Source organism: Heterodontus francisci, chromosome 5 (genome assembly GCF_036365525.1).
Source record: "Heterodontus francisci isolate sHetFra1 chromosome 5, sHetFra1.hap1, whole genome shotgun sequence".
Lineage (NCBI taxonomy): Eukaryota > Metazoa > Chordata > Chondrichthyes > Heterodontiformes > Heterodontidae > Heterodontus > Heterodontus francisci.
In genome coordinates this window covers 24,196,993-24,224,801 of record NC_090375.1, presented here as the reverse complement: position 1 = coordinate 24,224,801, position 27,809 = coordinate 24,196,993, and the positions used below count along the sequence as shown (strand labels likewise).

The following is a 27,809-nucleotide window of genomic DNA, read 5'->3' as shown; positions in this document are numbered from 1 at the left end:
GGTTGAAGGTACATGAGTGAGAAGAGAACCCATTGATTAGCAATACTCTGGCTATGCTCAGTTATACAATTGGAACCAAGTGATGGCAGTCCCACCAAGCTGAAGACAAGACACGTTGGAAGAGAACGGTGTGGTTGATCATGTCAAAAGTAGCCAAAAGGTGAAGGAGGGATCATTTACTCTAGTCAGAGAGAATGTCTTTGTGACTTTGATTAGGGCTATATTGGTGCTATGAGAGGGGCAGAAACCTGAATAGGGTCAGTTTTGGGAGGAGACAGCATGTTCAAGGACTTAGCAGAGAAAGGAAAAGGGCTATAGTTCGCAGTTAAAACAAAATGATCTGACCTGGCACAACTAGACATCAATGGAAGGTGGGCGGTCAACATTCTTTAAACAATGACAGCAATGCCATACAGTAGCTTCTCATCCATTTCTGCATATCACTGGTTGAAGAACTCACTTGGTTCCAATCTTGCATAACCAAGCATAGCCTAAGGGCTTATTATATGCTTAGTAACAATAAACACACAAACTACAACTATCTTTCACAACAGATCCCAGTCTCTAACACCATAGCTCAGTTAATGCCCTCATAGTCCTCATGGTATTAGGAGACAGTGATCATAATACCACAAGGTTTAGGTTGGCTATGGAAAAGGAGAAAGAACAATCCAGAGTAAAAATAATTAATTCAGGGAGGTCCAATTTCAATTGGGTGAAAATAGATTTGCCCCGGGTAAACTGGAAACAAAGACTTTTTTTTAAACATAGCGAGCAATTAGGATCTGGAATGCTCTGCCTGAGAGTATGGTGGGGGCAGATTCAATTGTGACTTTCAAAATTGAATTGGATAATTATCTGGAGAGAAAACAGTTGCATGGCCACGGGGAGTGGGACTGGCCAAGTTACTCTTGCAGAGAGCTGGCACGAACGGCCTCCTCCAATGTTGTAACTATTCTATAGTGCAGCCTCTGTAAAGGAAACAGCAGTCTTGTTGGGGCTTTCCAGTGACATCAGGGATAAAGAAAAGCCATCTGTATGTTTCCCAATCCAGAGTGGATCCATTTGTTTTAATGGGGTACTGGGACTCAATATTTTAAATCAATGCTGTACAGTAATGAGATTAAATATAAACCAATAATTTTCTTCGTAAATGAGCTTTTGATGCTCTGATTTTAATATTGGAGAACTTTTAGGAACTATGCTACTCGTTGCAATAAAATACTTACAGTTAAAAAACGGAGTTCCTTCATGACATCATCTATAATACCTCGCCGCTGTAATGCTTTGATGAGATCAGCCTCAGATAAACCTTGTGAACAAACGCCTAGTTCTTCCCGGACTGACTCTGCTAAGATTTCTCTGACCTTTTCATGGATATTCATCTGGTCAAAAAACATTCAGCCAGTTATTAATGTTGACAAGTCGCAAATTTTCTTCACAGGTTTAAATTTAACTTTAAAAGGAGCAGACAAAAATACATATGTTACACCCTTATTTATAAAACTGTTTACATCTTATCTCAGTACCCCTGCTAAAAATAATTCTTCTACTCAGATATACCACATGATGCTGAAAGACAATGTGTAATAAAACACATGGAAACTAAAAACACTAGTACTCAACTCCAAAAAAGGGACTTATATTCGAAAGGCGAACACCAATATTTTCCAATGTGTGTTAGTCTGTACACGTATTTACAAATTTCTTAGGAAGCAGAAACGGGATTACTGCCAGGCAGCATTTTACATCAGACCTCTAATACATAATGGCCCAGATTTAGCAGTCAGCAGTGAAGCAATGGTGCTCACTGCTGACCTCGAAGCAAGCTGCCCACAAAGATCTAGCGATTTCTGTGGCGTGATTTTCTCCTTTTCCGATGGCAGTTTAAATCTGGCGTCAAGCCAAGGGGATGTCTTGGTGTGCAGCAACAGTGATGTCAGCAAACAAGATAAGCAGCTAATCGCACTGAATTATCCAGACACAGCAAACCAGGAAATTAAAAGCAATGAATATCCTTCACTTTTAATTTAAATTTTCAGTCAGCAGAATAACAATTACCATTGGATTAAGATTGGAGCTAAAATAAACCAACTTAAGTTTTTTTTTAAAAATGTGGAACGTTTTAAAATCATAAAGGAAAAATTTGCCATTCCACAAATATTGCACAGTGGCGCAGTGGTTAGCACTGCAGCCTCACAGCTCCAGCGACCCGGGTTCAATTCTGGGTACTGCCTGTGTGGAGTTTGCAAGTTCTCCCTGTATCTGCGTGGGTTTCCTCCGGGTGCTCCGGTTTCCTCCCACATGCCAAAGACTTGCAGGTTGGTAGGTAAATTGGCCATTATAAATTGCCCCTAGTATAGGTAGGTGGTAGGGAAATATAGTGACAGGTGGGGATGCGGTAGGAATATGGAATTAGTGTAGGATTAGTATAAATGGGTGGTTGATGGTCGGCACAGACTCGGTGGGCCGAAGGGCCTGTTTCAGTGCTGTATCTCTAAACTAAACTAAACTAAAATTAGCTTTTCAGGCCCAATGAGCATGCTTAGCAGTAATTATGAAGTTTTCACACTAATAAAAACCCAGTTACACCTCATTCAAAAAGTTGCAGCTTTTTTTAAAAAGGTATTTTACAGTGAGACTAACAGTCTAAGAGTGGATGTTCTCATCAGTTCAGTTGATTTCCGCTGCTTGCAGACTGAGGGACCTCAACAGCACACCCTGTGGAGAAGAGTAGAATCATAGACAGCAACTTCTGTATTTCCACATTCTTTTGTGCATATGCACAGAAGTTGCTGTCAATTTCAGTGCAGCAATGACAGTGAACGCTGACAGTTTCACTGTCATTTCTACCGCAAAATCTGGGCCATAGTGTTCCAGCAGGATGGAGCTTGAGCTCTCAGTTCCTTTATCAAGGATATTTCTCTGGGAAGGAAACAGAATACAATGCTTTACCCTGTCTTACTCCAGGCCAGATGCTGCTTCATTATTCTCACATACGTTCAAACAGCATCAGTAAGATGCAGGGAGCTCTCCAGCTTATTCTCTTCGTAGAGGAGGCAACCAACACAGGAAGGTCACAGAAGGGAAAAAGAAAACTTAGAAAATGCTAAAACAATTACTGAAAAAGAAAACGTTGTATTTTGGGATCATTCCTCGTGTCCTTCCGATACCACCATGGAACTGGTGTTACTGGTTTCCTGTGTTCCACTTTTTGCTGATGTTCTCTTCAACTCAGACCTTTAGTCTTTAAACACTATTTTACACAAAGGAAGTGTCTTTTGGCCCATCAGTCTAAGTTAGATTTAAACGTCTGGCTATGGGCTTTTGAATTTCCATCAGGATTTCTGAGTTCCATTTTCCCTTTGGCTTAATGGCAGCACTCTCACCTCCGAATCAGAATTGCATAAATTCAAGTCCCACTCTAGAGGTAATTTAAGTTGAAACCAAAGAATGTGATGCACAGTTGGGAGGTGCCAGCTTTCGGTTGAGACATTAAACTGAGGTGGATGTAAATGATCCCAGAACAATTTTTGAAGGCGGGAAGTTCTAGCCAATAGTTATCCCTCAACAAATATCACTGGAAAAACATTATCTGTCCTTTACCTGGTTGCTGTCGGCGAATTGGTTGCTGCAATTTCCTACATAACAGCAACTACACTTCAAAAAGTACTTCATTGGCTGTGGAGCATTTGAGACAGCTGCAGTTATGAAAAATGCAATATAAATGCAACTTCTTTCTTTCTTCCATCTTTAATATAAAATGCATTTAATGTGCACAGCAAGTGACAATGACAAAATAATCTATTTTCATGATGATGGTCGAGGGATAAATATTGACCAGAACTCCTTTGCTTTTCTTTACAATAGTGCCATGGGATCTTTTACATCCACGTGAGGGGACAGACAGGGTCTCGGTTTAATGGCTCATCCAAACGATGGCTCCTCCGCTGCTCTCTCTATACTGCTGTATGTGCTCAAATCTCGAATAGAATTTGAACCCACAACATTGTGACTAGAAGGCAAGAGGGTTACTTGCTGAGCCACAGCTGGCACACCACGCTACCTCCTCCCTCTAAAACCAAGGATAAAAGTAATTAAAAACACATCCAAGCCTGCAGCTCTGGTGAGTAAAAACTACGTGATATTTTCACAGCCTGGATGACTGAGTTCTGTGTCTCATGCTTATTCAGAGTATGAAAGGTTGCAGCCCCTCTTCCTCTATCTGAAGGGGCAGCCCCTCTATTTCTAGGTGTGCTTCAATCCTAGGGTCCTGATGTTTGGTCACCCGGTGTGGTGAGGGGAAATGTGGAGAGGTCAGAGGACCACCTTTTGGGCTTCTGCTGGGTCTGGCTGAGGTGACCATTGACAAGTCCAGGCAGAGCACGGTTGAAGGATCCAGAGAAATGCAACAAGGTGGATACAAAATTGGCTCAGTGGCAGGAAACAAAGGGTAATTGTTGACGGGTGTTTGTGACTGGAAGGCTGTTTCCAGTGGCGTTCCACAGGGCTCAGTACTGGGTACCTTGCTTTTTGTAGTATATATTAACGATTCGGAGGGGCATGATCAAGACGTTTGCAGACCACACAAAGATTGGCCGTGTGGTAGATAGTGAGGAGGATAGCTGTAGGAAGATACTGATGGTCTGGTCAGATAGGCAGAAAAATGGCAAATGGAATTCAACCCGGAGAGGTGTGAGGTGATGCATTTGGGTAGGTCAAACAAGGCGAAGGAATACATGATTAATGGGAAAATACTGAGAAGTGTAGAGGAAGTGAGGGACCTTGCAGTAAATATCCACATATCCCTGAAGGTATCAGGACAGTCGATAAGGTGGTTAAGAAGTCATATGGAATCCTTTCCTTTATTAGCCTAGGTATAGAATATAAAAGCAGGGAGGTTATGCTGGAACTGAATAAATCGTTGGTTAGGCCACACCATGAGTACTGTGTGCAGTTCTGGTCACCTCATTACAGAAAGGATGTAACTGCACTAGAGAGAGTACAGAGATTTACGAGGATGTTGCCAGAACTGGAAAAATGCAGCTATGAAGAAAGATTGGATAGGGGAGGTGACGGCATAGTGGTATTGTCACTGGACTAATAACCCAGGGTATTGCTCAGGGGACATTGGTTTGAATCCCACCATGATAGAAGATGGGATTTGAATTCAATTAATAAATCTGGAATTAAAAAGCTAGTCGAATGATGACCATGAAATCATTGTCGATTGTTGTAAAAACCCATCTAGCTCATTAATGTCCTTTAGGGAAGAAAATCTGCCATCCTTACCTGGTCTGGCCTACATGTGACTCCAGACCCACAGCAATGTGGTTAACTCTTAAAATGCCCTCTGAAATGGCCTAGCAAGCCACTCAGTTGTATCTAACCATTACAAAGTTAATAAGGAATGAAACCAGATGGACCACCCGGCATCAACCTAGGCATCGGAAACGACAACGGCAAACCCAGGCCTGTTGACCCTGCAAAGTCCTCCTTACTAACATCTAGGGACTTGTGCCAAAATTGGGAGGGCTGTCCCACAGACTAGTCAAGCAACAGCCTGACATAATCATACTCATGGAATCATATCTTACAGACAATGTCCCAGACACTGCCATCACTATCCCCGGGTATGTCCTGTCGCACTGGCAGGACAGACCCAGCCGAGGTGGTGGCACAGTGGTCTACAGTCAGGAGGGAGTTGCCCTGGTGGTCCTCAATATCGACCCCAGGCCCCATGAAGTCTCATTGCAACCTCCTGCTGATTACCACCTACCGCCCTCCCTCAGCTGATGAGTCAGTATCCTCCATGTTGGAGAGCGGCAAGGACGCAGAATGTACTCTCGGTGGAGGACTTCAATGTCCATCACCAAGAGTGGCTTGGTAGCACCACCACTGACCGAGCCCTAAAGGACATAGCTGCTAGACTGGGTCTCTGGCAGGTGGTGAGGGAACTAACAAGAGGGAAAAATATACTTGACCTTGACCTCACCGACGTGCTTGCCACAGATGCATCTGTCCATGACAGCATTGGTAGGAGTCACCACCGCACAGTCTTATTGGAGACGAAGTCGGAGTTCACATTGAGGATACTCTCCTCGTGTTGTGGGCACTACCACCGTGCTAAATGGGATAGATTTTGAACAGAACCAGCAATGCAAAACTGGGCATCCAGGAGGCACTGTGGGCCATCAGCAGCAGCAGAATTGGACTCAACTACAATCTGTAACCTCATGGCCCGGCATATCCCCCATTTTGCCATTACCATAAAACCAGGGAATCAACCCTGGTTCAATAAGAGTACAGGAGGGCATGTCAGGAGCAGCACTTGGCATACCTCAAAATAGGTGTCAACCTGGTGAAGTTATAAGGAGTACTTGCATGCTAAACAGCGGAAGCAGCAAGCGATTGACAGAGCTAAGCGATATCGTTACCAATGGAGCAGATCTAAGCTCTGCAGTCCTGCCACATTCAGTCGTGAATGGTGGTGGACAAATAAACAACTAACTGGAGGAGGTGGCTCCACAAATATCCCCATCCTCAATGATGCGGGAGCCCAGCACATCAGTGCGAAAGATAAGGCAGAAGCATTTGCAACAATCTTCAGCCAGAAGTGCCGAGTTGATGATCCATCTCGGCCTCCTCCTGAAGTCCCCAGCATCACAGATGCCAGTCTGTCGACAGTGCTATCGAGCAGCACTTGCTTAGCAATAATCTGCTCCCTGATGCTCAGTTTGGGTTCTATTAGGGCCATTTAGCTCCAGACCTCATTACAGCCCTGGTCAAAACATGGATCAAAGAGCTGAATTCAAGAGGTGAGGTGAGGGTGACATTAAGGCAGCATTTGACAGACTATGGCATCAAGGAGCCCTAGAAAAAGTGGAGTCAATTGGAATCAGGGGGAAAACTCTTCACTGGTTGGAGTCATATCTACAAAGGAAGATGGTTGCGGTTGGTGGAGGTCAATCATCTCATTCCCAGGACAACACTGCAGGGTAGTGTCTTAGGTTCAACCATCTTCAGCTGCTTCATCATTGCATAATGTTCAGCACCATTCGCGACCCCTCAGATACTGAAGCAGTCAGTGTAGAAATGCAGCAAGACCTGGACAATATCCAGGCTTGGGCTGATAAATGGCAAGTAACATTCACACCACACAAGTGCCAGGCAATGACCATCTCGAACGAGAGAGAATCTAACCATCTCCCCTTGACATTCAATATCATTACAATTACTGAATCCCCCACCAACACCACCCTGGGGTTATCATTGACCAGAAACTGAACTGGAGTAGCCATACAAATACTGGGTCTACAACAGCAGGTCAGAGGGTAGGAATCCTGCAGCGAGTAACTCACCTCCTGACTCCCCAAAGCCTATCCACCATCTACAAGGCACAAGTCAGGAGTGTGCCACTCCAACAACACTCAAGAAGCTCGACACCATTCAGGACAAAGCATCCCACTTGATTGGCAGCCCATCCACAAACATTCACTCCCTCCACCAACAGCACACAGTAGCAGCAGTGTGTACCATCTACAAGATACACTGCAACAACTCACCAAGGCTCCTTAGACAGCACCTTCCAAACCCACAACTTCTACCAACTAGAAGGACAAGGGCAGCAAATGCATGGGAACACCACCTGCAAGTTCCCCTCCAAGCCACACACCATCCTGACTTGGAACTATATCGTGTTCCTTCACTGTCACTGGCTTAAAATCTTGGAACTCCCTTCCTAACAGCAGTGTAGGTGTACCTAAACCCCATAGACTGCAGCGGTTCAAGAAGGCAGCTCACCACCACCTTCTTCAGCTGCTTCATCAATGACCATCCTTCAATCAAAAGGAAAGGAACCTATGCCAGTCAGTACGCTTGAGGCTTCCACAACTGGTGGGCACAGGAAGGACTGGAATGCACAGTTGATGCAGGGAACAACATTATAATTTGAAAAGCTTTTACGTTAGTTTTATTATAAGTTGGAACTCTGTTTATGGCGATTTAAAAAGGGAGAACTATGGGTTCAGGATTTGTGTTGATTGATGATATGGTTAACCGGAAAGAGCATCGGGGAGCGAGGGGCGGGGATGTGCACGGTGGCTCCAAACACCATTTTAGTCAATACCGAGGCCGCAATCCCACCCCCGCCGCTGTCCGAGCGGTGAGACAGTGGCAGCTCACCTGATTCAACTGGTTATGAATTATTTGCTTGAGCTCGGAAGCCTTGTCCGGCGGCAGCGACATAACGTTGAGGAATATTTCACCGGGTATTGACAACGACTACAACCGATAATACACCACCTCCTCCTTGCAGCAACCGCCGTCTGCCTGCCGTCATGGTGTAGAACCAGCTCCACCCCTTCTGCGCAACGGCCAAGCCCCGCCCACCAGCCACCAAGCCCCGCCCACCTTCCCCACCAGCCCCCAAGCCCCGCCCACCAGCCCCCAAGCCCCGCCCACCTTCCCCACCAGCCACCAAGCCCCGCCCACCAGCCCCCAAGCCCCGCCCACCAGCCACCAAGCCCCGCCCACCTTCCCCACCAGCCACCAAGCCCCCGCCCACCAGCCACCAAGCCCCGCCCACCAGCCACCAAGCCCCGCCCACCTTCCCCACCAGCCCCGCCCACCAGCCGCGAAGCTCCGCCCCCACCCTTAATTGTTGATAAAAGATCACAGACTTGAAACGTTAACTTTGTTTCTCTCTCCACGCATACTGCCAGGCCTGCCATGCATTTCCAGCACTTTCTGTTTTTATTTCAAATTTCCAGCCTCCGGAATATTTTGCTTTTATTACTAGCTCTACCGCCACCAGACACGAAGCTCCGCCCTCTGCCTCCAAATGTTGGCGCCAAAACCGAGCGGGAATTTACCCTCACGTCGACCTGCCCGTCCGACTTGAAAAACATCCCAAACTAAAAATCGCAGCAACAGGGTTTGCTCAGTCAGATTTCTAAGAAACAGTTGCAGCTGGCTGCTTCTAATTCAAGTTCGATTTAAAATAAAGCGCTTCACACTTTGCGTCGGTTAGTATGGAAGGTCCCCTCCTCAGGCTGTGCGTCATTGGAAAGCGACAGCCGGGAGGGTGGCAGTTGGAGGATTTGCTGCGGCACAAGCCACGAAATGGAGACGGTTTTTATCCCGAGTGGCAGTAGTTGTGTCAACCTGAAAGGTTACACTCTCATTATGGTAGGTAGCCACATTGATGTATAATCCTAATAAAGTGCAATGTACTCGAAGCATCATTAATATGGCATATTTAATGTAGATTCTGGTGTTTAACCATCAAACTTGTTTCCATTGACAGCTGAAAGTCCTGGTATTGAATTGCTTGAGCATTGTCTATTCAATCTTATTAAAGTTATGCTGATGGGGTGAGAGGGGGCTGGTGTGTACAGCATAGGCCAGATGAGCCGAATGGATTGTTTGTGCGTTTAATTGTATGTAATGTTATTTTGTATAAAATGTGCCAGAAGCACTGGTTTAAAGACTGGGCTTCACCACCAACTAGGCTCATGGTATGATGTCTATTTAAAGGGCTGCACCTAAAATGTCCTGTCGTCCTCATCTGTTTGACCTGACTTTTCAGCGTTTCAGCTCTGTTTGTTCTGTCTGATGGACATTATAAATGTACAATAAGAGGGGGCTAAGAATAGATCCTTGAAGGACTCTAGAGGTAAGAGTGCAGGTGTGGGAAGAGAAGCCATTGCATGTTTTCTGACTGTTCTCAAGGGGAGGTGGTGGCGTAGTGGTAATGTCACTGGGCTTGTAATCCAGAGCCCAGGCTAATGGTCTGATCTGGGGACATGGGTTTGAATCCAGCTGGTGAAATTTGAATTCAATTCATAAATATGGAATTAAAACCATTGCTGATTGTTGTAAAAACCCATCTGGTTCACTAACATCCTTTAGGGAAGGAAATCTGCATATATCTGACTCCAGACCCACAGCAATGTGGTTGACTCTTAAGATGCCCTCTGAAATGGCCTAGCAAGCCACTCAGTTCAAGGGCAAATTTCTGTGCCCCCATAACCCTTGACTTCCTTGTTGATCAAAAATTTGTAACTCAGCCTTGAATATATTGAATGATCCAGCCTCTGCTGTTCTCTAGTGAGGAGAATTCCACAGACTAACGACCTTCAGAGAAAAGATCTCTCCTCATCTCAGTCTTAAATGTGAGACCCCTAATTTGTAGACTGTATTCCCTAGTTCTGGACTCCCCCACAAGGAAAAACATTCTCTCAGCATCCACCCTGTCAAGTCCTCTCAGGATCTTTATATGTTTCGATAAGATCACGTCATTCTTCTAAAGTCCAATGGGTACAGGCCCAACCTGCTCAGCCTTTCCTCATAAGCTAACCCCTTCATTCCCAGGAATCAGTCGTGCACATTTTCTGAACTGCTAATGCAATTATATTCTCTCTCGAGTAAGGAGACCAAAACTGCCCACACTACTTCAGATGCAGTCTAATTCAGGCGCTGTACAACTGTAGCAACACTTCCCTACTTTTATACTCTACTTTCATTGCAATAAATGCCAAAGACATTTGCCTGCCTAATCACTTGCTGCACCTCCATACTAACTTTTTGTGATTCATGTACCAGGCACCCAGATCCCTCTGTATGGTGGAGTTCTGCAGTCTTTCCATTCAAATAATATACAGCTTTTGTATTCCTGCCAAAGTGGCCAAGTTCACATTTTCCCACATTATACTCCATCTGCCACATTTTTGCCCACTGACTTAACCTATCTAAATCCCTTTGCAGCCTCTATATACCCTCTTGACTGCTTACTTACTTTCCTACCTATCTTTGTGTTATCATCAAATTTAGCTCCCATACGTTCAGCAATAAATGCTTGCCTAGCCAGCGATGCCCACATCCCATCAATGAATCAAAAAAATTCAGTCCCTTCATCCAAATCATTGTTATAAATTGTAAATAGTTGAGGCCCCAGCACTAATCCCTGTGGCACTCCACTAGTAACTGCATGCCGACCTGAAAATGATCCATTTATCCCTCCTCTCTGCTTCCTGTTAACTAACCAATCTTCTATCCATGCTAATATGTTTCCCCGTATACCATGAGCTTTTATTTTGTGTAGTAACCTTTGATGTGACACCTTATCGAATTCCTTTTGGAAATCCAAGTACACCACAACTACAGGTTCCCCTTTTCCCACCTTGCTTGTTACTTCCTCAAAAACGCTAATAAATTAGTCAAACACGATTTCCCTTTCACAAAAGCATGTTGGCTCTGCCTGATTGTATTATGATCTACTAAATGTCCAGCTATAACCTTCTTAATAATGGATTCTAGCATTTTCTCTATGATAGATGTTAGGCTAACAGGCCTGTTGTTTCCTTCTTTCTGTCTCCCTCCTTTCTTGAATAGAGGTGTTACATTTGCCATTTTCCAATCCGCATGGACTGTTCCAGAATCTAGGGAATTTTGAAAGATCACAACCAATGTATCTACTATCTCTGCAGCTACTTCTTTTAAGACCCTAGGATGAAAGCCATCATGTTCAGGTGACTTTCAGCATTTAGTTCTGATGGTTTTCCCAGTACCTTTTCCCTAGTGATTGTGACTGTTTTAAGTTCCTTCCTCCCTTTTACCTCTTGATTTTCAAGTATTCTTGGGATGTTCTTTTGTGTCTTCTATAGTAAAGACAGACATAAAATACCTGTTCAACGTTTCCGCCATTCTTTGTTTCCCATTATTAATTCCCCAGTCTCACTCTCGAAGGGTCCAATGCTTACCCTTTTCCTTTTTAAATACTTGTAGAAACTCTTGCTATTTGTTTTTATATTTCTAGCCAGCTTTCTCTCGTACTGTCAAGAAGGATGAGGAGGGTTTGTGCAACATGATAACAGATACACAGGGTGTCTCTTGTGACTCTGAAGACGATTTCAGTGCTTTGCAAGGACAGAAACCTAATTGCAAAGATGCCGACCTGGAGTTGTAGGAAGACTGAGCCTGAATTGGGAGGCAACAACATGTTCATGAACTTTGGAGAGGAATGGGATGTTGGGAATAGGGTAATATTTGCAAGGACAGAGGGATCAAGGCTGGGCTTTTTGAAGTGAAATACATTGATGGTTTGTCCTAGACCCAACCATCTTCAGCTGCTTCATCAATGACCTTCCTTCAATCATAAGGTCAGAAGTGGGGATGTTCGCTGATGATTGCACAATGTTCAGCACCATTCGTGACTCCTCAAGTACTGAAGCAGTCCGTGTAGAAATGCAGCAAGACCTGGACAATATCCAGGCTTGGGCTGATCAGTGGCAAGTAACATTTGTGCCATACAAGAACCAGGCAATGACCATCTCCAACAAGAGAGAGTCTAACCATCTTCCCTTGATGTTCAGTGGCATTACCATTGCTGAATCCCCCACTACGAACATCCTGGGAGTTACCATTGACCAGAAACTGAACTGGAGTAGCCATATAAATACTGTGGCTACAACAGCAGGTCAGAGGCTAGGAATCCCGCAGCAAGTAACTCACCTCCTGACTCCCCAAAGCCTGTCCACCATCTACAAGGCACAAGTCAGGAGTGTGATGGAATACTCTCCACTTGCCTCGATGGGTGCAGCTCCAACAGCACTCAAGAAGCTCAACACCATCCAGAACAAAGCAACCCGCTTGATTGGCACCCCGTCCACAAACATTTACTCCCTTCACCACTGACGCACAGTGGCAGTAGTGTGTATCATCTACAAGATGCACTGCAGCAACTGACCTAGGCTCCTTTGACAGCACCTTCCAAACCTGCAACTCTACCACCTAGAAGGACAAGGGCAGCAGTTGCATGGGAACACCACCACCTGCAAGTTTCCCTCCAAGCCACACACCATCCTGACTTGGAACTATATCGCTGTTCCTTCACTGTCGCTGGGTCAAAATCCTGGAACTCCCTTTCTAACAGCACTGTGGGTGTACCTACCCCACATAGACTGCTGTGGTTCAAGAAAGCAGTTCACCACCACCTTCTCGAGGGCAATTAGGGATGGACAATAAATGCTGGCCCTGTCAGCGATGCCCATATCCCATGAACGAATAAAAAAAAAACATAGAAGCTACAATGTGGACACTTGCTGTTCCGAAGAAGGGTCACTGACCCGAAACGTTAACTCTGCTTCTCTTTCCACAGATGCTGCCAGACCTGCTGAGTGGTTCCAGCATTTCTTGTTTTTATTTCAGATTTCCAGCATCTGCAGTATTTTGCTTTTACTTGCTGTTCTTGTTGGTGTTACACTCCATGTGAGCCAATAGTTCCTGCAGATATCCACTATGTTCCCATATCCCGTAAGCTCATTTTTTTTCTTCCATTAATCTAAGCTGGAATTTTGGCATAGCTTCTGCCTAAAGGTATGGAATGGAGTATTCCTATAATCCCTGATCATGCCTGTTATCTAACTAGAACTTTGTTAGATACTTGGGCTTCTTCATTTACACTCAGCATACTGCTCTTGCTTTCAGTCCCACCTTGTGTATATACTTCCTTCCCTAGTTCCACTACATTATTAACACTCTCTTCCCTGTCTGCTGCCACCCTCCCACCAACCCTCCCCAAAAAAAAAACCACAACTTACATGGGAATTTCTTTTTCAAGTGATGTACAACTGTTCAAACACACAATTACATTTTTTCAGCAGCACCAGACGGAATTTTGTCTTAACCAGTGTTATTAATGGCACCATCACTAGGGGAACCCTAACTGGAAATACCTGGAAAATATGTGCGTCTCCCATTTAAGAGGCAAGAATTTGGCAAAATTAGGTGCTGTTGTAGCAGTTCACTCTACATCTAAAGAATATTTGATTCCCAAAATTAGAAAAATATTCCATTTCCCAACACTAGCATTCCTTGCTGCCTTGCGCACTAAATTCATGAGAAAATGTTGATCACTTTTATCTAAAAGAAAGTGTTGTTTTGTTCTGTAGATTTAGGTAACCAACTGGATGGTTAAGTAGGAGAACACTGCTCCCACAAACCTTCAAGGACTGTGGTAGGCTGCTGCATCTAAGTGACCAATTTTGAAGTAAAATATTACATCTTGGGGAGGAAGAATAACCTGAGATTTCATATCTAGCCCTATGCATGCAATAACATAGCGAGCCTGTCTTAGCATCCTAGAGTCGTAGAGTTATACAGCACAGAAACAGGCCCTTCAGTCTGTGCCAGCCATCAAGCACCTATCTATTCTAATCCCATTTTCCAGCACTTGGCCTGTAGCCTTGAATGCTTTGGCATTTCAAGTTCTTATCTAAATACTTCTTAAATGTTGTGAGGGTTCCTGCGTCTACCACCTTTTCAGGCAGTGTGTTCCAGATTCCAACCACCCTCTGGGTGAAAATTTTTTTCCTCAAATCCCCTCTAAACCTCCTGCCCCTTATCCTAGTTTTTGATCCCTCTGCTAAGGGAAAAAAATTCTTACTATCTGTCCTATCAATGCCCCTCATAATTTTGTATACCTCAATCGGGTCTCCCCTCAGCCTTCACTGCTCTAAGGGAAACAACCCTAGCCTATCCAGTCTCTCTTCATAGCTGAAATGCTCTAGCCCAGGCAACATCCTGGTGAAACTCCTCTGCACCCTCTCCAGTGCAATCACATCCTTCCTATAGTGTGGTGACCAAAACTGTACACAGTACTCCAGCTGTGGCCTAACTAGCGTTTTATACAGCTCCATCATAACCTCCCTACTGTTATATTCTGTACCTCAGCTAATAAAGGCAAATATCCCATATGCCTTCCTAACCACCTTATCTACCTGTGCTGCTGCCTTCTGTGATCTATGGACAAGTACACCAAGGTCCTGAAGTATTGTACCATCTTGGTTGCTGGAGCTTAGGTGGTGGCAATTGGGTAGGGAGAAGAAAAAAATGGAAAAGGATGGTGGAATGCAGTTTGACATGAGTGCTATTCCTGCAAAGTGTGTTCCCAATATCAAATCTATGACTGTTGTATGAAGGTGAGGGGAAAGAAGCAGTGGCCTCCCTGTGAATGAGATATTTTATATTCATATATGTGTAAAATAAGTTGGTAAGTCCAAGGCCTTATTGCTGCTGTCTTTGCAATCATATACACTGCTGCATTAGCAAGGACATGTACGTTGGCCAAATCTCTGATGATTGTGCCAATTGTGCGTCCTCTGGGTGGTTGTGAATGGCGAGGGTGGGGTAATGAGGGGTAATTACAATGTTAGAAACCCAGTGAAGTTTATTTCTATGGTCCTACAATGGAGCAGTTCAGTTGCGTGGCAGAATGCAGCATATATGTAATTTGATATAATTTTCAATTAACTGATCTTTTTGATGTTACAGCCAGTTGTGTCTGTAGGTAATGTTGGTCAGCTAACGGTGGATCTGATCATTTCCACACTCAGTTTGCCCCGGGTTGGTTATATCCACAGTGACTGCCTCCTTCCAGTGGTAGGAAACAACCCGTATGCAACAACTTCAGAGAATTCAGCAGAGATGTGCATCAGCTCTGAGGGTGAGTGAGAAGAGAATGAGGTGGGGGGCGGGGGGGTGGTGAAGAACTCTGACATGATATAGATGTTTAGGAATTTAAATTGAGTATTTTTTTGTTCTTGGAAAACAAACTTCCAGATTATCTGATGACATTTTTAAGATTAAGGTGGCACAGTGGTGCAGTGGTTAGCACTGCAGCCTCACAGCTCCAGCAACCTGGGTTCAGTTCTGGGTACTGCCTGTGTGGAGTTTGCAAGTTCTCCCTGTGACCACGTGGGTTTTCGCCGGGTGCTCCGGTTTCCTTCCACAGCCAAACACTTGCAGGTTGATAGGTAAATTGGCCATTGTAAATTGCCCCTAGTGTAGATACGTGGTAGGAGAATAGTGGGGATGTGGTAAGGAATATGGAATTAATGTAGGATTAGTATAAGTGGGTGGTTGTTGATCGGCACAGACTCAGTGGGCCGAAGGGCCTGTTTCAGTGCTGTATCTCTCTCTATTATGGAAGTGATGAATGAAACTGAGGCAAATTATTCACTGTAGTAGGGAATTAAAATACCTGGTAAAACAAGTTTAAATGAAGAAGCTAGTTCTTAGCAAGGCAGCCTTGTACAAAGTGTCAAACGGTACAAGTCCGTTTAAGAGACAATTGGATGTGTTGACGGAGAGGATTAAGGCGGATGATGTGATGGTTGGTCGATTTTATCAAAAGAAACCAATCAATGGCCTTTACCTTTTCTTAAAAATTCTTACTAAATTGAAGATTTATTTTCCTAATTACTCCTTTGAGGAATGGCTGAGTTGTAAAGACCTATATAATTTCCTCTGCATCATCTTAGTAATGGATATTTTGCCAGGCCTTTGCCACTTTTGAGCCAATTACAAGGCGGCAGAGATGATAGTAATTTGTTGTGAGCCTATATTTGAAGGCTAGTCACTGGGTCCTGATGGACTTCATCCGAGGGTCTTAAAAGAATTGGCTAATGAGATGGTTGATGCGTTGGTTTTAATTTTCCAAAATTCCCTCGATTTGGGGAAGGTTCCATTAAATTGGAAAATAGCCAGTGTAAGTCCTTTATTTAAAAGGCAGGGAGACAGAAAGCAGGAAACTACAAGCCAGTTAGCTTAACATCTGTCATAGGGAAAATGTTAGAAGCTACTATTAAAGACGTTATAGCAGGGCATTTAGAAAAATTCAAGGTAATCAGGCAGAGTCAACATGGTTTTGTGAAAGGGAAATCATGTTTAACCAATTTATTGGAGTTCTTTGAAGTAAGGTGCAGTGGATAAAGGAGAACCAGTGGATGTATTGTACTTAGAATTTCAGCAGGCATTTGATAAGGTGCCACATCAAAGGTTATTGCAGAAAATAAAAGCTCATGGTGTAGTGGGTAACATATTGGCATGGATAGAAGATTGGTTAGCTAACAGGAAACAGGCAGCACAGTGGCGCAGTGGTTAGCACCGCAGCCTCACAGCTCCAGGGACCCGGGTTCGATTCCGGGTACTGCCTGTGTGGAGTTTGCAAGTTCTCCCTGTGTCTGCGTGGATTTTCTCCGGGTGCTCCGGTTTCCTCCCACAAGCCAAAAGACTTGCAGGTTGATAGGTAAATTGGCCATTATAAATTGTCACTAGTATAGGTAGGGAAATATAGGGACCGGTGTGGATGTTTGGTAGGAATATGGGATTAGTGTAGGATTAGTATAAATGGGTGGTTGATGTTCGGCACAGACTCGGTGGGCCGAAGGGCCTGTTTCAGTGCTGTATCTCTAATCTAATCTAATCAGAAAGTAGGCATAAATGGGTCATTTTCTGGTTGGCGAGATGTAACAAGTGGTGTGCCATAGCGATCAGTGCTGGGGCCTCAACTTTTTACAATTTATATAAATGACTAAGATGAAGGGACCGAAGGTATGGTTGCTGAAGAGGACATAAGCAGGCCACAAAGGGATATAGATAGGTTACGTGAGTGGACAAAGATCTGACAAATGGAGTATAATATGGGAAAATGGGAAATTGTCCATTTTGGCAGGAAGAATTAAAAAAAAGCATATTATCTAAATGGTGAGAGATTGCAGAGCTCAGATGTGGAGGGATCTAGGTGTCTTAGTTCATGAATCGCAAAAGGTCAGTATGTAGGTACAGCAAGTAATTAGGAAAGCTAATAGAATGTTATCGTTTATTGCGAGGGGAATTGAATACAAAAGTTGGGAGGTTTTGCTTCACTTATACAGGGCATTGGTGAAACCACATCTGGAGTACTGAGTATAGTATTGGTCTCCTTATTTAAGGAAGGATGTAAATGCATTGGAAGCAGTTCAGAGAAGGTTTACTAGGCTAATACCTGGAATGGGCGGGTTGTCTTATGAGGAAAGGTTGGGCAGGCTAGGCTTGTATCGCTGGAGTTCAGAAGAGTAAGAGGCGACTTGATAACATATAAGATCCTGAGGGGTCTTGACAGGGTGGATGTAGAAAGGATGTTTCTTCTTGTGGGAGAATCTGGCACTAGGGGTCACTATTTAAAAATAATGGGTCGCTCATTTAAGACCGAGATGAGAAATTTTTTCTCTGAGGGGCGTGAGTCTTTGGAACTCGTCCTCAAAAGGCAGTGGAAGCAGAGTCTTTGAATATTTTTAAGGCAGAGAAAGATAGATTCTTGATCAGCAAGGTGGTAAAAGGTTATTGGGGGTAGGCGAGAATGTGGAGTTGAGGTTACAATCAGATCAGCTATGATCTTGTTGAATGGCGGAGCAGGCTCGAGGGGCAGAGTGGCCTACGTCTGCTCCTAATTCACATGTAAATAACTTATTTATATGTAACTTCAATATATTTAGTTACATCTTGTAAATCTGTAGTGGATAGAAAAGGCTCTGAGGATTGAGAATGAAGCTGATGCGGCTTATGGGTTCGCTGCACAAGTTTAGGACCATGCCTTAGATTGAGGTTCACCATAACAATATCGGGACTAAAAGGGTTAAATATAAGGACAGGCTACATAAAGAAGGCTAAAATTCCCTTGAGTATAGAAGATTAATGGGTGATGTAATTGAGGGGGTTTTGATGATTGAAGGAATTGATAGGGGAGATAGACCCTCTAGTGACAACAAGGCAGCATTTGACCGGGTATGGCATCAAGGAGCCCTAGCAAAACTGAGGTCAATGGGAATCGGGGAAAACGCTCCACTGGTTGGAGTCATACTTAGCACAAAAAAAGATGTTTGTAATGTTGTTGGAGGTCATCATCTCAACCCCAGGACATTGCTGCAGGAATTCCTCAGGGTAGTGTCCTAGGCCCAACCATCTTCAGTTGCTTCATCAATAACCTTCCCTCCATCATAAGGTCAGAAGTGGGGATGCTCGCTGATGATTGCACAATATTCATTGCCATTAGCGACTTCTCAGATAATAAAGCAGCCCAAGTCCAGATGCAGCAAGATTTGGACAACATCCAGGCTTGGGCTGATGTATGGCGCAAATGTTATTTGCCACTTAAGTGCCAGGCAAAGACCATCTCAAACAAGAGAGAATCTAGCCATCTCCCCTTGATGGGCAATGGCATTACCATCACTGAATCCCCCACTATCAACACCCTGGGGGGTTACCATTGACCAGAAACTGAACTGGACCAGCCACGTAAATGCTGTCTCTACAAGAGCAGGTCAGAGGCTGGGAATCCTGCAGCGGGTAACACACTTCCTGTCTCCCCAATGCCTGTCCACCATCTACAATACACAATTCAGGAGTATGATGGAATACTCTCCACTTGCCTGAATGAGTGCAGCTCCAACAACACTCAAGCTCAACACCATCCAGGACAAAGCAACCCGCTTGATTGGCACACCATTCACCAACTTCAGCATTCACTTCCTTCACTATCTATGCACAGTGCAGCAACTCACCAAGTCTCCTTCAATAGCACCTTCCAAACCCGTGACCTCTACCATCTAGAAGGACAAGGGCAGTAGATGCATGGGAACACCACCACCTGCAAGTTCTGGTCCAAGCCACACACCATCCTGACTTGGAACTATATTCCTTCACTGTCGCTAGATCAAAATCCTGGAACTCGCTTCCTGACAGCACTGTTGGTATACCTACATCCCAAGGACTGTAGCAGTTCAAGAAGGCAGCTCACCATCACCTTCTGAAGGGCAATTAGGGATGGGCAATAATGCTGGCCTGGCCTAGCCAGCGACACCCACATCCCACAAACGAACGAATAAAAAAAAAATCCAGAACAAAGGGATGTAACCTTAAAATTGAAGCTAGGCTGCTCGGGTGTGATGTCAGGAAGTACTTCTTTACAGAAAGGGTAGTAAAAATATGGAAGTCCCTGTCTTTATCCCCTCACCCCCACCAAAAAAAAAATAGCCATGATCTAACTGAATGACAGGACAGGTTTGAGAAGCTGAATGGCCTCCTTCTGTTCCTGTGGTCCTGTATAAATGCAAGTCTTTCTCTGTAGCAAAGCCCTCACTGACATACCTCTTTGTATGTTTTCCAAAGGCAGCCATTATAATTAGTTCTGTAGTAATTATAATTGCATCTAGCCAAAATGTGTTTTTTTGTTCTAATTGTGAAAGAATAGTCTGTATTCATTTTCCTGGAGGTTTTTTTTCCTGAGGATGTGGTATATTAACTGGTTCCTATAACTGCAAAAGCTTGGCGTGATAACTTGGTGGCCTCTTGTGTTCATGCGTTGATTATTTTCTGTGTTTCAGTTTATGCATCAGCGGACCAGAAGTTGGCAGTCCTGCAGATTCGATCCCCAATTGTTCAGGTATTCAGTGTAACAACCTTGGGAGATTTCTGTCTTTGTTTAATTGTGTTTTGAAACATTCGGAATTTACATGAAGCTCTTTGCCATTACCAAATATGAAAATGGAGGCTGGGAGATGAGGTGTGTTGGACAAGTTGATTAAACTGAAAATTTGTCATGATACAGAGACTAAATTTCAGCACGCACTGAATTGTGCATTGCGTTGAGACATTCAGCAAGTATCAGTGACTAACTATGGTTGATTAAACAGCTTGGACTTCCGAAGCCTTTCAACAGTTTAAACACGATAGAATTATCTCCCAACTTTCCAGCTAGAGATCCAAACTCCATGTTTAGAAAGCCTGGATATTGGAGTTTGGCTTGGTGATGAGCTGCTTTCTTAAACCGCTGCAGTCCTTGGGGTGTAGGTACACTACCAATGCTGTTAGGAATGGATTTCCAGGATTTTGACTCAGCGACAGTGAAGGAACGGCGATATAGTTCCAAGTCAGGGTGGTGTGTGGCTTGGAGGGGAACTTGCAGGTGGTGGTGTTCCCATGCATCTGCTGCCCTTGTCCTTCTAGGTGGTAAAGGTTGCAAGTTTGGAAGGTGCCTCAGAATGAACCTTGGTGATTTGCTGCAGTGCATCTTGTAGATGGTACACACTGCTGCCATTGTGCATCGGTGGTGAAGGGAGTGAATGTTGAAGGTGGTCGGAGGGGTGCCAATCAAGCGGGCTGCTTTGTTCCTGGATGGTGTAGAGCTTATTGAGTGTTGTTGAAACTGCACCCATCCAGGCAAGTGGAGAGTATTCCATCACACTACTGCCTTGTGGACAAGCATTGGGGAGTTACTCGCTGCAGAATTCCTAGCCTCTGACCTGCTCTTGTAGCCACAGTATTTATGTGGCTGGTCCTGTTCAGTTTCTGGATGGTAATGCCATTAAATGTCAAGGAGAGATGGTTAGATTCTCTCTTATTCGAGATGGTCATTCCCTGGCACTTGTGTGGCACGAATGTTAATTGCTACTTATCAGCCCAAATCTAGATGTTGTCCAGGTCTTGCTGCATCTGGACATGGGCTGCTTCATTATCTGAGGAGTTGCGAATGGTACTGAACATTGTGCAATCATCAGTGAACATCCCCACTTTTGACCTTATGACGGAGGCAAGGTCATTGCTGAAGCAGCTGAAGATGGTTGGGCCTCAGACACTACCCTGAGGAACTCCTGCACTGATGTCCTGGGATTGAGATGATTGACCTCCAACAACAGCACAACCATCCTCCTTTGTGCTAGGTATGACTCCAGTCAGTGGAGAGCTTTCCCTGATTCTCATTGACTCCAGTTTTGCTAGGACTCCTTGATGCCATACTCTGTCAAATGCTGTCTTGATGTCAAGGGCAGTCACTCTCACCTCACTTCTGGTGTTCAGCTCTTTTGTCCATGTTTGGTAACGGGTCAGGAGCTGAGTCGCCCTGGCGGAACCCAAAGTGAGCGTCGGTGAGCAGGTTATTGCTAAGCATGCGCCGCCTGATAGTATTGTCGACGATCCCTTCCGTCACTTTGCTGATGATTGAGAGTTGACTGATGGGGCGGTAATTGGCTGGGTTGGATTTGTCCTGCTTTTTGTTGACATTTTGTGTCACATTTCAGAGCGTCTGACGTATGAAAAAGAAAGGAAAGCAAGTCATTGTTTGTTCTGTATATTTTTTCTGATCTCTTAAGAGCAGGAATCAGGGATTTACAAGCAACTGCAAATCTGCAGGAGCTTCCTCAGCAATTGGCTTTTAATCAATCTCCAGATATTTCCATTTAAGCCACTTCTCCAGTAGTTTTAAAGATGCAGGACGGATTAAGCACAGCAAAGGCATGCCTCAATTCAGACTACATGTGAACAATGTCATGGGAAATCTGCGAGTCCATTGGAGTGTACCAGGGTTATTTTGCACATTGTGCTGCCCTGTTCTCTTCACTGACTGACCATTTTGAACTTTGTAATTAGGCTTTCTGTCTCTTAAAACTGTAAAGGTTTGCTTTGAAATAGCAATGGATTATTGTGATCTGCGATTCACTATGTCAAATGTATCAAGTGTTTGAGTGCAAGAAGCTAATTGTTATGATGGAGTTGTACATTTAAATAATTGAGTTTAGTTTGCTCTCATAAGGTCTGAGACCTGGTGGTCATAGCAGCAATGCCTCTCCTATCCTTAACTGGAAAGGTAACACATTAAATCATTCTCATTTCGGAACATAATCTTTGTTATAGAAATAGGCAGCCCATTCCTTTTGAAGTCAGCACATTGGCCTCATTTAAGAAACAGTAAAGTGTTTCACTGAAGAAATAGTAGGGTTTCTATTTTGGAAGGATGTGATCGAATCGGTTATTTTTCATCCAAACTGTCTGGTGACCTATTGCCTTTTGGGGTGGCAACAGTTCCATTTGACTTCCTTTAGTATTGAGCTGCTTTCCAGCTGTTTTATTGTAACCAAATAAACAGGGCATTAAACTCTAAAATTTCTTTATGCAGAGAGTGGTTAGAATGTGAAACTTGCTACCACAGGGAGAGGTTGAGACAAATAGTATAGATGCATTTAAAGGAAGTTAGATAAACACATGAAGAAAGAAATAGAAAAATATTCATATAGGGTTAGAAAGATATGCTGGTAGGCTGAGATGAAGTAGAGAGAGAGGAGTATGTAGAGTAGAGTATGCAGCAAGAACACCAGTATAATGTGTTGGGCCGAATGCCTGTTTCTGAGCTGAAAACCCGATGTAATAACCAGAATTTCATCTGGCCTTTATAGGGTAAACACCGCTCATTCCGACAACAACTCCTTTCTTGGATCAAAGAAAGTGAATTCAGCAAAGTTGTGGTGCTGTCCAGCAGTTATGCCTACCATCGTGTTGACCAGCAGCTCATTGGGTAAGTTCAGCATCAGCATTGCGATTAGCTTTAAATGTGGTAAAATTAGGTTTTCAAACGTTCTGTGAGTGAATGGTGCAGTACTGAGCCATGGAAATCAGGTCTCATACGAGTTCAGGGCTGTATTTGCTGCTCTCAGCAAGGGCTGGAGCCAACTTCAGTTGGCCTCTTGTGTCCAGACTATGAAGGAGGAAATAAATCAGCAAAGATCCTGCTCCTGATACTTAACTGATCACAGCTGGGAATATCAGGCTCAGTTATGCTGTTCCCATGGTTGAATTGCCTGCTGACTGTCTAAGCTCACTTGTAACAGAATAGCCACAAGGGTTGAGATGTCAGAGTGGGAATGGCACTTGTGGAACTGCACCGTGGCAAGAATCACCATCTTCAGGAGCAAACAATACATATGAACATACGAATTAGGAGCAGAAGTAGGCCATTCGGCCCCTCTAGCCTGCTCTGCCATTCAATAAGATCATGGCTGATCTGTTTGTGTTTTGAATTCCACACTCCCATCTACCCCCAGTAACCTTTGATTCCCTTGGGTAGCAAGAATCTAGCTACCTCCGCCTTAAAAAATATTCAGTGACCCCCCTCCTCCACCACCTTTTGAGGCAGAGTTCCAAAGTCGCACAACCATCTTAAGAGAAAAAATTTCTCCTCATCTATGTCCTGAAAGGATGACACCTAATTTTAAAACAATGCCCCCTAGTTCTGGACTCCTCCACAAGAGGAAACCTGCACCTTGTTAAGACCGTTCATGATCTTATATCCTTCAATCAAGTCTCCCCTCACTCTTCTAAACTCCAGTGAAAACAAGCCCAGTCTGTCCAATCTTTCCTCATAAGACAACCCGCTCATTCCAGCTATCAATCTAGTAAACCTCCTGTGAACCACCTCCAACATATTTAAATCATTCCTTAAATAGAGACCAAAACTGCACACAGTATTCGAGATGTGGTCTCACCAATGCCCTGTATAACTGAAGCATAACTTATTTACTTTTATTTTCAATTCCTCTCGTAAGAAAAGATAGCATTCCATTAGCCTTCTTTATTACTTGCTGTATACTAACTTTGTGTTTCCTACAGTAGAACACCTAGATCCCTCTGCACCTCAGAACTCTGCAGTCGTTCTCGTTTAAGTAATACTCTGCTTTTTTATTCTTCCTGCCAAAGTGAACAACTTCACATTTTCCCACATTATACTCCATCTGCCAGATTTTTGCCCACTCACTCAACCTATCTATATTGGTCTGCAACTTCCTTATGTCATCACAGTCATTTATATAAATTGTAAAAAGTTGAGGCCCCAGCACAGATCCCTGTGGTACACCACTCGTTACATCTTGCCAACCAGAAAATGACCTATTTATGTCTACACTCTGTTTCCTGTTAGCTAGCCAATGTTCTATCCATGCCAATATATTACCCCCTACACCATGAGCTTTTATTTTCTTCAGTAACCTTTGATGTGGCACCTTATCAAATGCCTGCTGGAAATCTAAGTACAATACATCCACCTGTTCCCCTTTATCCACAGCACATGTAACTCTATCAAAGGACTCCGTAGTTAATAATAGCTTCTAACATTTTTCCTAAGACAGATGTTAAGCTAACTGGCCTGTAGTTTCCTGATTTTTGTCTCCCTCCCTTTTTGAATAAAGGAGTTACATTCGCTATTTTCCAATCTAGTGGAACCTTTCCCAAATCTAGGGAATTTTGGAAAATTAAAACTAACGCATCAAGTATCTCACTAGCCACTTCTTTTAACACCCTAGGATTAAGTCCATCAGGACCCGGGGACTTGTCAGCCCGCAGCTCCAACAATTGGTTCAGTCCCACTTCTCTGGTGATTGAGTTCCTCCCTCCCTTCCATTTCCTAACTTACAGCTAATACTGGGATGTTACTTGTATCCTCAATAGTGAAGACCTATGCAAAATACCTGTTCAATTCATCTGCCATCTCCTTATTATCCATTCTTAATGCCCAGACTCACTTTCTATGGACCATGCTCACTTTGTTAACTCTTTTTTCTTTTTTAAATATCTATAGAAACTCTTACTATCTTATCTGTCTTTATATTTCTTGCTAGCTTTCTCTCATACTCTAATTTTACTGTCCTTATCAATATTTTAGTCATTCTTTGCTGTTTTTTATATTCTGTCCAATCTTCTGACCTGTCTCCCATCTTTGCGCAATTACAGGCTTTTTCTTTAAGTTTGATACTATCTTTAACTGTTTTAGTTAACCACGGATGGCAGGTCCCACCCTTGGAATTTTTTTTTCTAGTTGAAATGTATCTATTCTGTGCATTCTGAACTATCCCCTTAAATGTCTGCCACTGCATCTCTATTGACCTATCCCTTAAACTGATTTGCCAGTTCTCTTTAGCTAGCTCTGCTTTCATGCCCTCATAATTGCCCTTATTTAAGTTTAAAATGCTAGTCTTGGACCCACCCCTCCCTGAAACTGAATGTAAAATTCAATCACATTATGATCGCTGCTACCTTGGGCGCCTTAATTATGAGGTCATTAATTAATCCTATCTCATTGCACAATGCCAGGTCAAGTATAGCCTGCTCTCTGATTGGCTCCAGAACGTATTGTTCCAAGAAATTATCCCGAAAACATTCTATGTACTCCTTATCTAGGCAACCTCTACCCATCTGATTTTTCCAGTCTGTATGTGGATTAAAATCCCCCATAATTATCGCTGTATCTTTCTGACAAGCTGCCAGTATCTCTTCCTTTGTAATCCATCCTATGGTGTGGTTAATGTTAGGTGGCCTGTACACCACTCCCACAAGTGACTTCTAGTCTTTATGATTTCTCATCTCTACCCAAAGTGCTTTTACATCCTGGTCTCCTGAACTTAGGTCATCCCTCTCTATTGTGCTAATACCATCATTAATTATCAGACTACCCCTCCACCTTTTCCTAGCTTCCTATCCTTCCTAAATGCCATATACCCTTCAATATTCAGGTCACAATCTATGTCGTCCTGCAGCCATGTCTCTGTAATGGCTATCAGATTGTACTTATTTATTTCTATTTGTGCTCTTCATCTGTTTTGTTTCGAATGCTACGTGCATTCAGATACAGAGCCTTTAGTTTTGTCCTTTTATTATTTCTGTAACCTCTAGCCTTATCTGTTGATTTACTCTTAGATTTGTACGCTCTGTCCCTTCCTATCAACAGTCTGTTTATCATTTCCAAATTAATACCTTTCTTTCTTGCCTTGTCTGTACTCCTTGATTTACCATATCTTCCCAAATTTGATCCCTTGCCCCCACTATTCAGTTTAAAACCCTTTCTACTTCTCTAGTAATGCGGCTCGCTAGAACACCAGCCCCAGCATGGTTCAGGTGTAGACCGTCCCAACAGTACAGCCACCACTTTCCCCAGTACTGGTGCCAGTGCCCCACGAACCGGAACCCGCTTCTACCACACCAGTCTTTGAGCCACGCGTTCATTTCTCTAATCTCATTTGCCCTATGCCAATTTGCACGTTACAAAGAGCAAAGAACAGTACAGCACAGGAATAGGCCATTCGGCCCTCCATGCCTGCGCCGATCTTGATGCCTGTCTAAACTAAAACCTTCTGCACTTCCGGGGACCGTATCCCTCTATTCCCATCCTATTCATGTATTTGTCAAGATGCCTCTTAAACGTCGCTATCGTACCTGCTTCTACCACCTCGCCCGGCAGCAAGTTTTAGGCACTCACCACCCTCTGTAAAGAACTTGCCTTGCACATCCCCTCTAAACTTTGCCCCTCTCACCTTAAACATATGTCCCCTAGTAACCGACTCCTCCACCCTGGGAAAAAGCTTCTGACTATCCACTCTGTCCATGCCGCTCATAACTTTGTAAACCTCTATCATGTCGCCCCTCCACCTCCGTCGTTCCAATGAAAACAATCCGAGTTTATCCAACCTCTCCTCTTAGCTAATGCCCTCCAGACCAGGCAACATCCTGGTAAACCTCTTCTGTACCCGCTCCAAAGCCTCCACGTCCTTCTGGTAGTGTGGTGACCAGAATTGCATGCAATATTCTGAGTGTGGCCGAACTAAAGTTCTGTACAGCTGCAGCATGACTTGCCAATTTTTATACTCTATGCCCCGACCGATGAAGGCAAGCATGCCGTATGCCTTCTTGACTACCTTATCCACCTGCGTTGCCACTTTCAGTGACCTGTGGACCTGTACGCCCAGATCACTCTGCCTGTCAATTTTCCTAAGGGTTCTGCCATTTACTGTATACTACCCACCTGCATTAGCCCTTCCAAAATGCATTCCCTCACATTTGTCCAGATTAAACTCCATTTGCCATTTCTCCGCCCAAGTCTCCAACCGATCTATATCCTGCTGTATCCTCTGACAATCCTCATCACTATCCGCAACTCCACCAACCTTTGTGTCGTCCGCAAAATTACTTATCAGACCAGCTACATTTTCCTCCAAATCATTTATATATACTACAAACAGCAAAGGTCCCAGCACTGATCCCTGTGGAACACCACTAGTCACATCCCTCCATTCAGAAAAGCACCCTTCCACTGCTACCCTCTGTCTTCTATGACTGAGCCAGTTCTGTATCCATCTTGCAAGCTCACCTCTGATCCCGTGTGACTTCACCTG

General features: G+C 43.9%; 2 protein-coding genes across 2 annotated transcripts in view; one reads left to right on the top strand and one right to left on the bottom strand.

The window, feature by feature from the left end:
* The window catches only part of cep76 (centrosomal protein 76), a 53,302-nt gene extending 44,947 nt beyond the window's left edge, over positions 1 to 8,355 (bottom strand). The window contains exons 1-2 of the mRNA XM_068031209.1: positions 8,185 to 8,355; positions 1,230 to 1,385 (exon numbers count right to left, since the gene is read on the bottom strand). Coding sequence (XP_067887310.1) covers positions 1,230 to 1,385; positions 8,185 to 8,247 — 219 coding nt within the window. The 5' untranslated portion in view covers positions 8,248 to 8,355. The remainder of the gene's footprint in view (positions 1 to 1,229; positions 1,386 to 8,184) is intronic.
* A 690-nt stretch (positions 8,356 to 9,045) lies between these two features.
* Positions 9,046 to 27,809, top strand: part of psmg2 (proteasome (prosome, macropain) assembly chaperone 2) — a 32,685-nt gene continuing 13,921 nt past the window's right edge. Inside the window, exons 1-4 of the mRNA XM_068031208.1 lie at positions 9,046 to 9,189; positions 15,334 to 15,505; positions 20,205 to 20,263; positions 23,049 to 23,167. Of these exons, the coding sequence (XP_067887309.1) occupies positions 9,124 to 9,189; positions 15,334 to 15,505; positions 20,205 to 20,263; positions 23,049 to 23,167 (416 nt within the window). The 5' untranslated portion in view covers positions 9,046 to 9,123. The remainder of the gene's footprint in view (positions 9,190 to 15,333; positions 15,506 to 20,204; positions 20,264 to 23,048; positions 23,168 to 27,809) is intronic.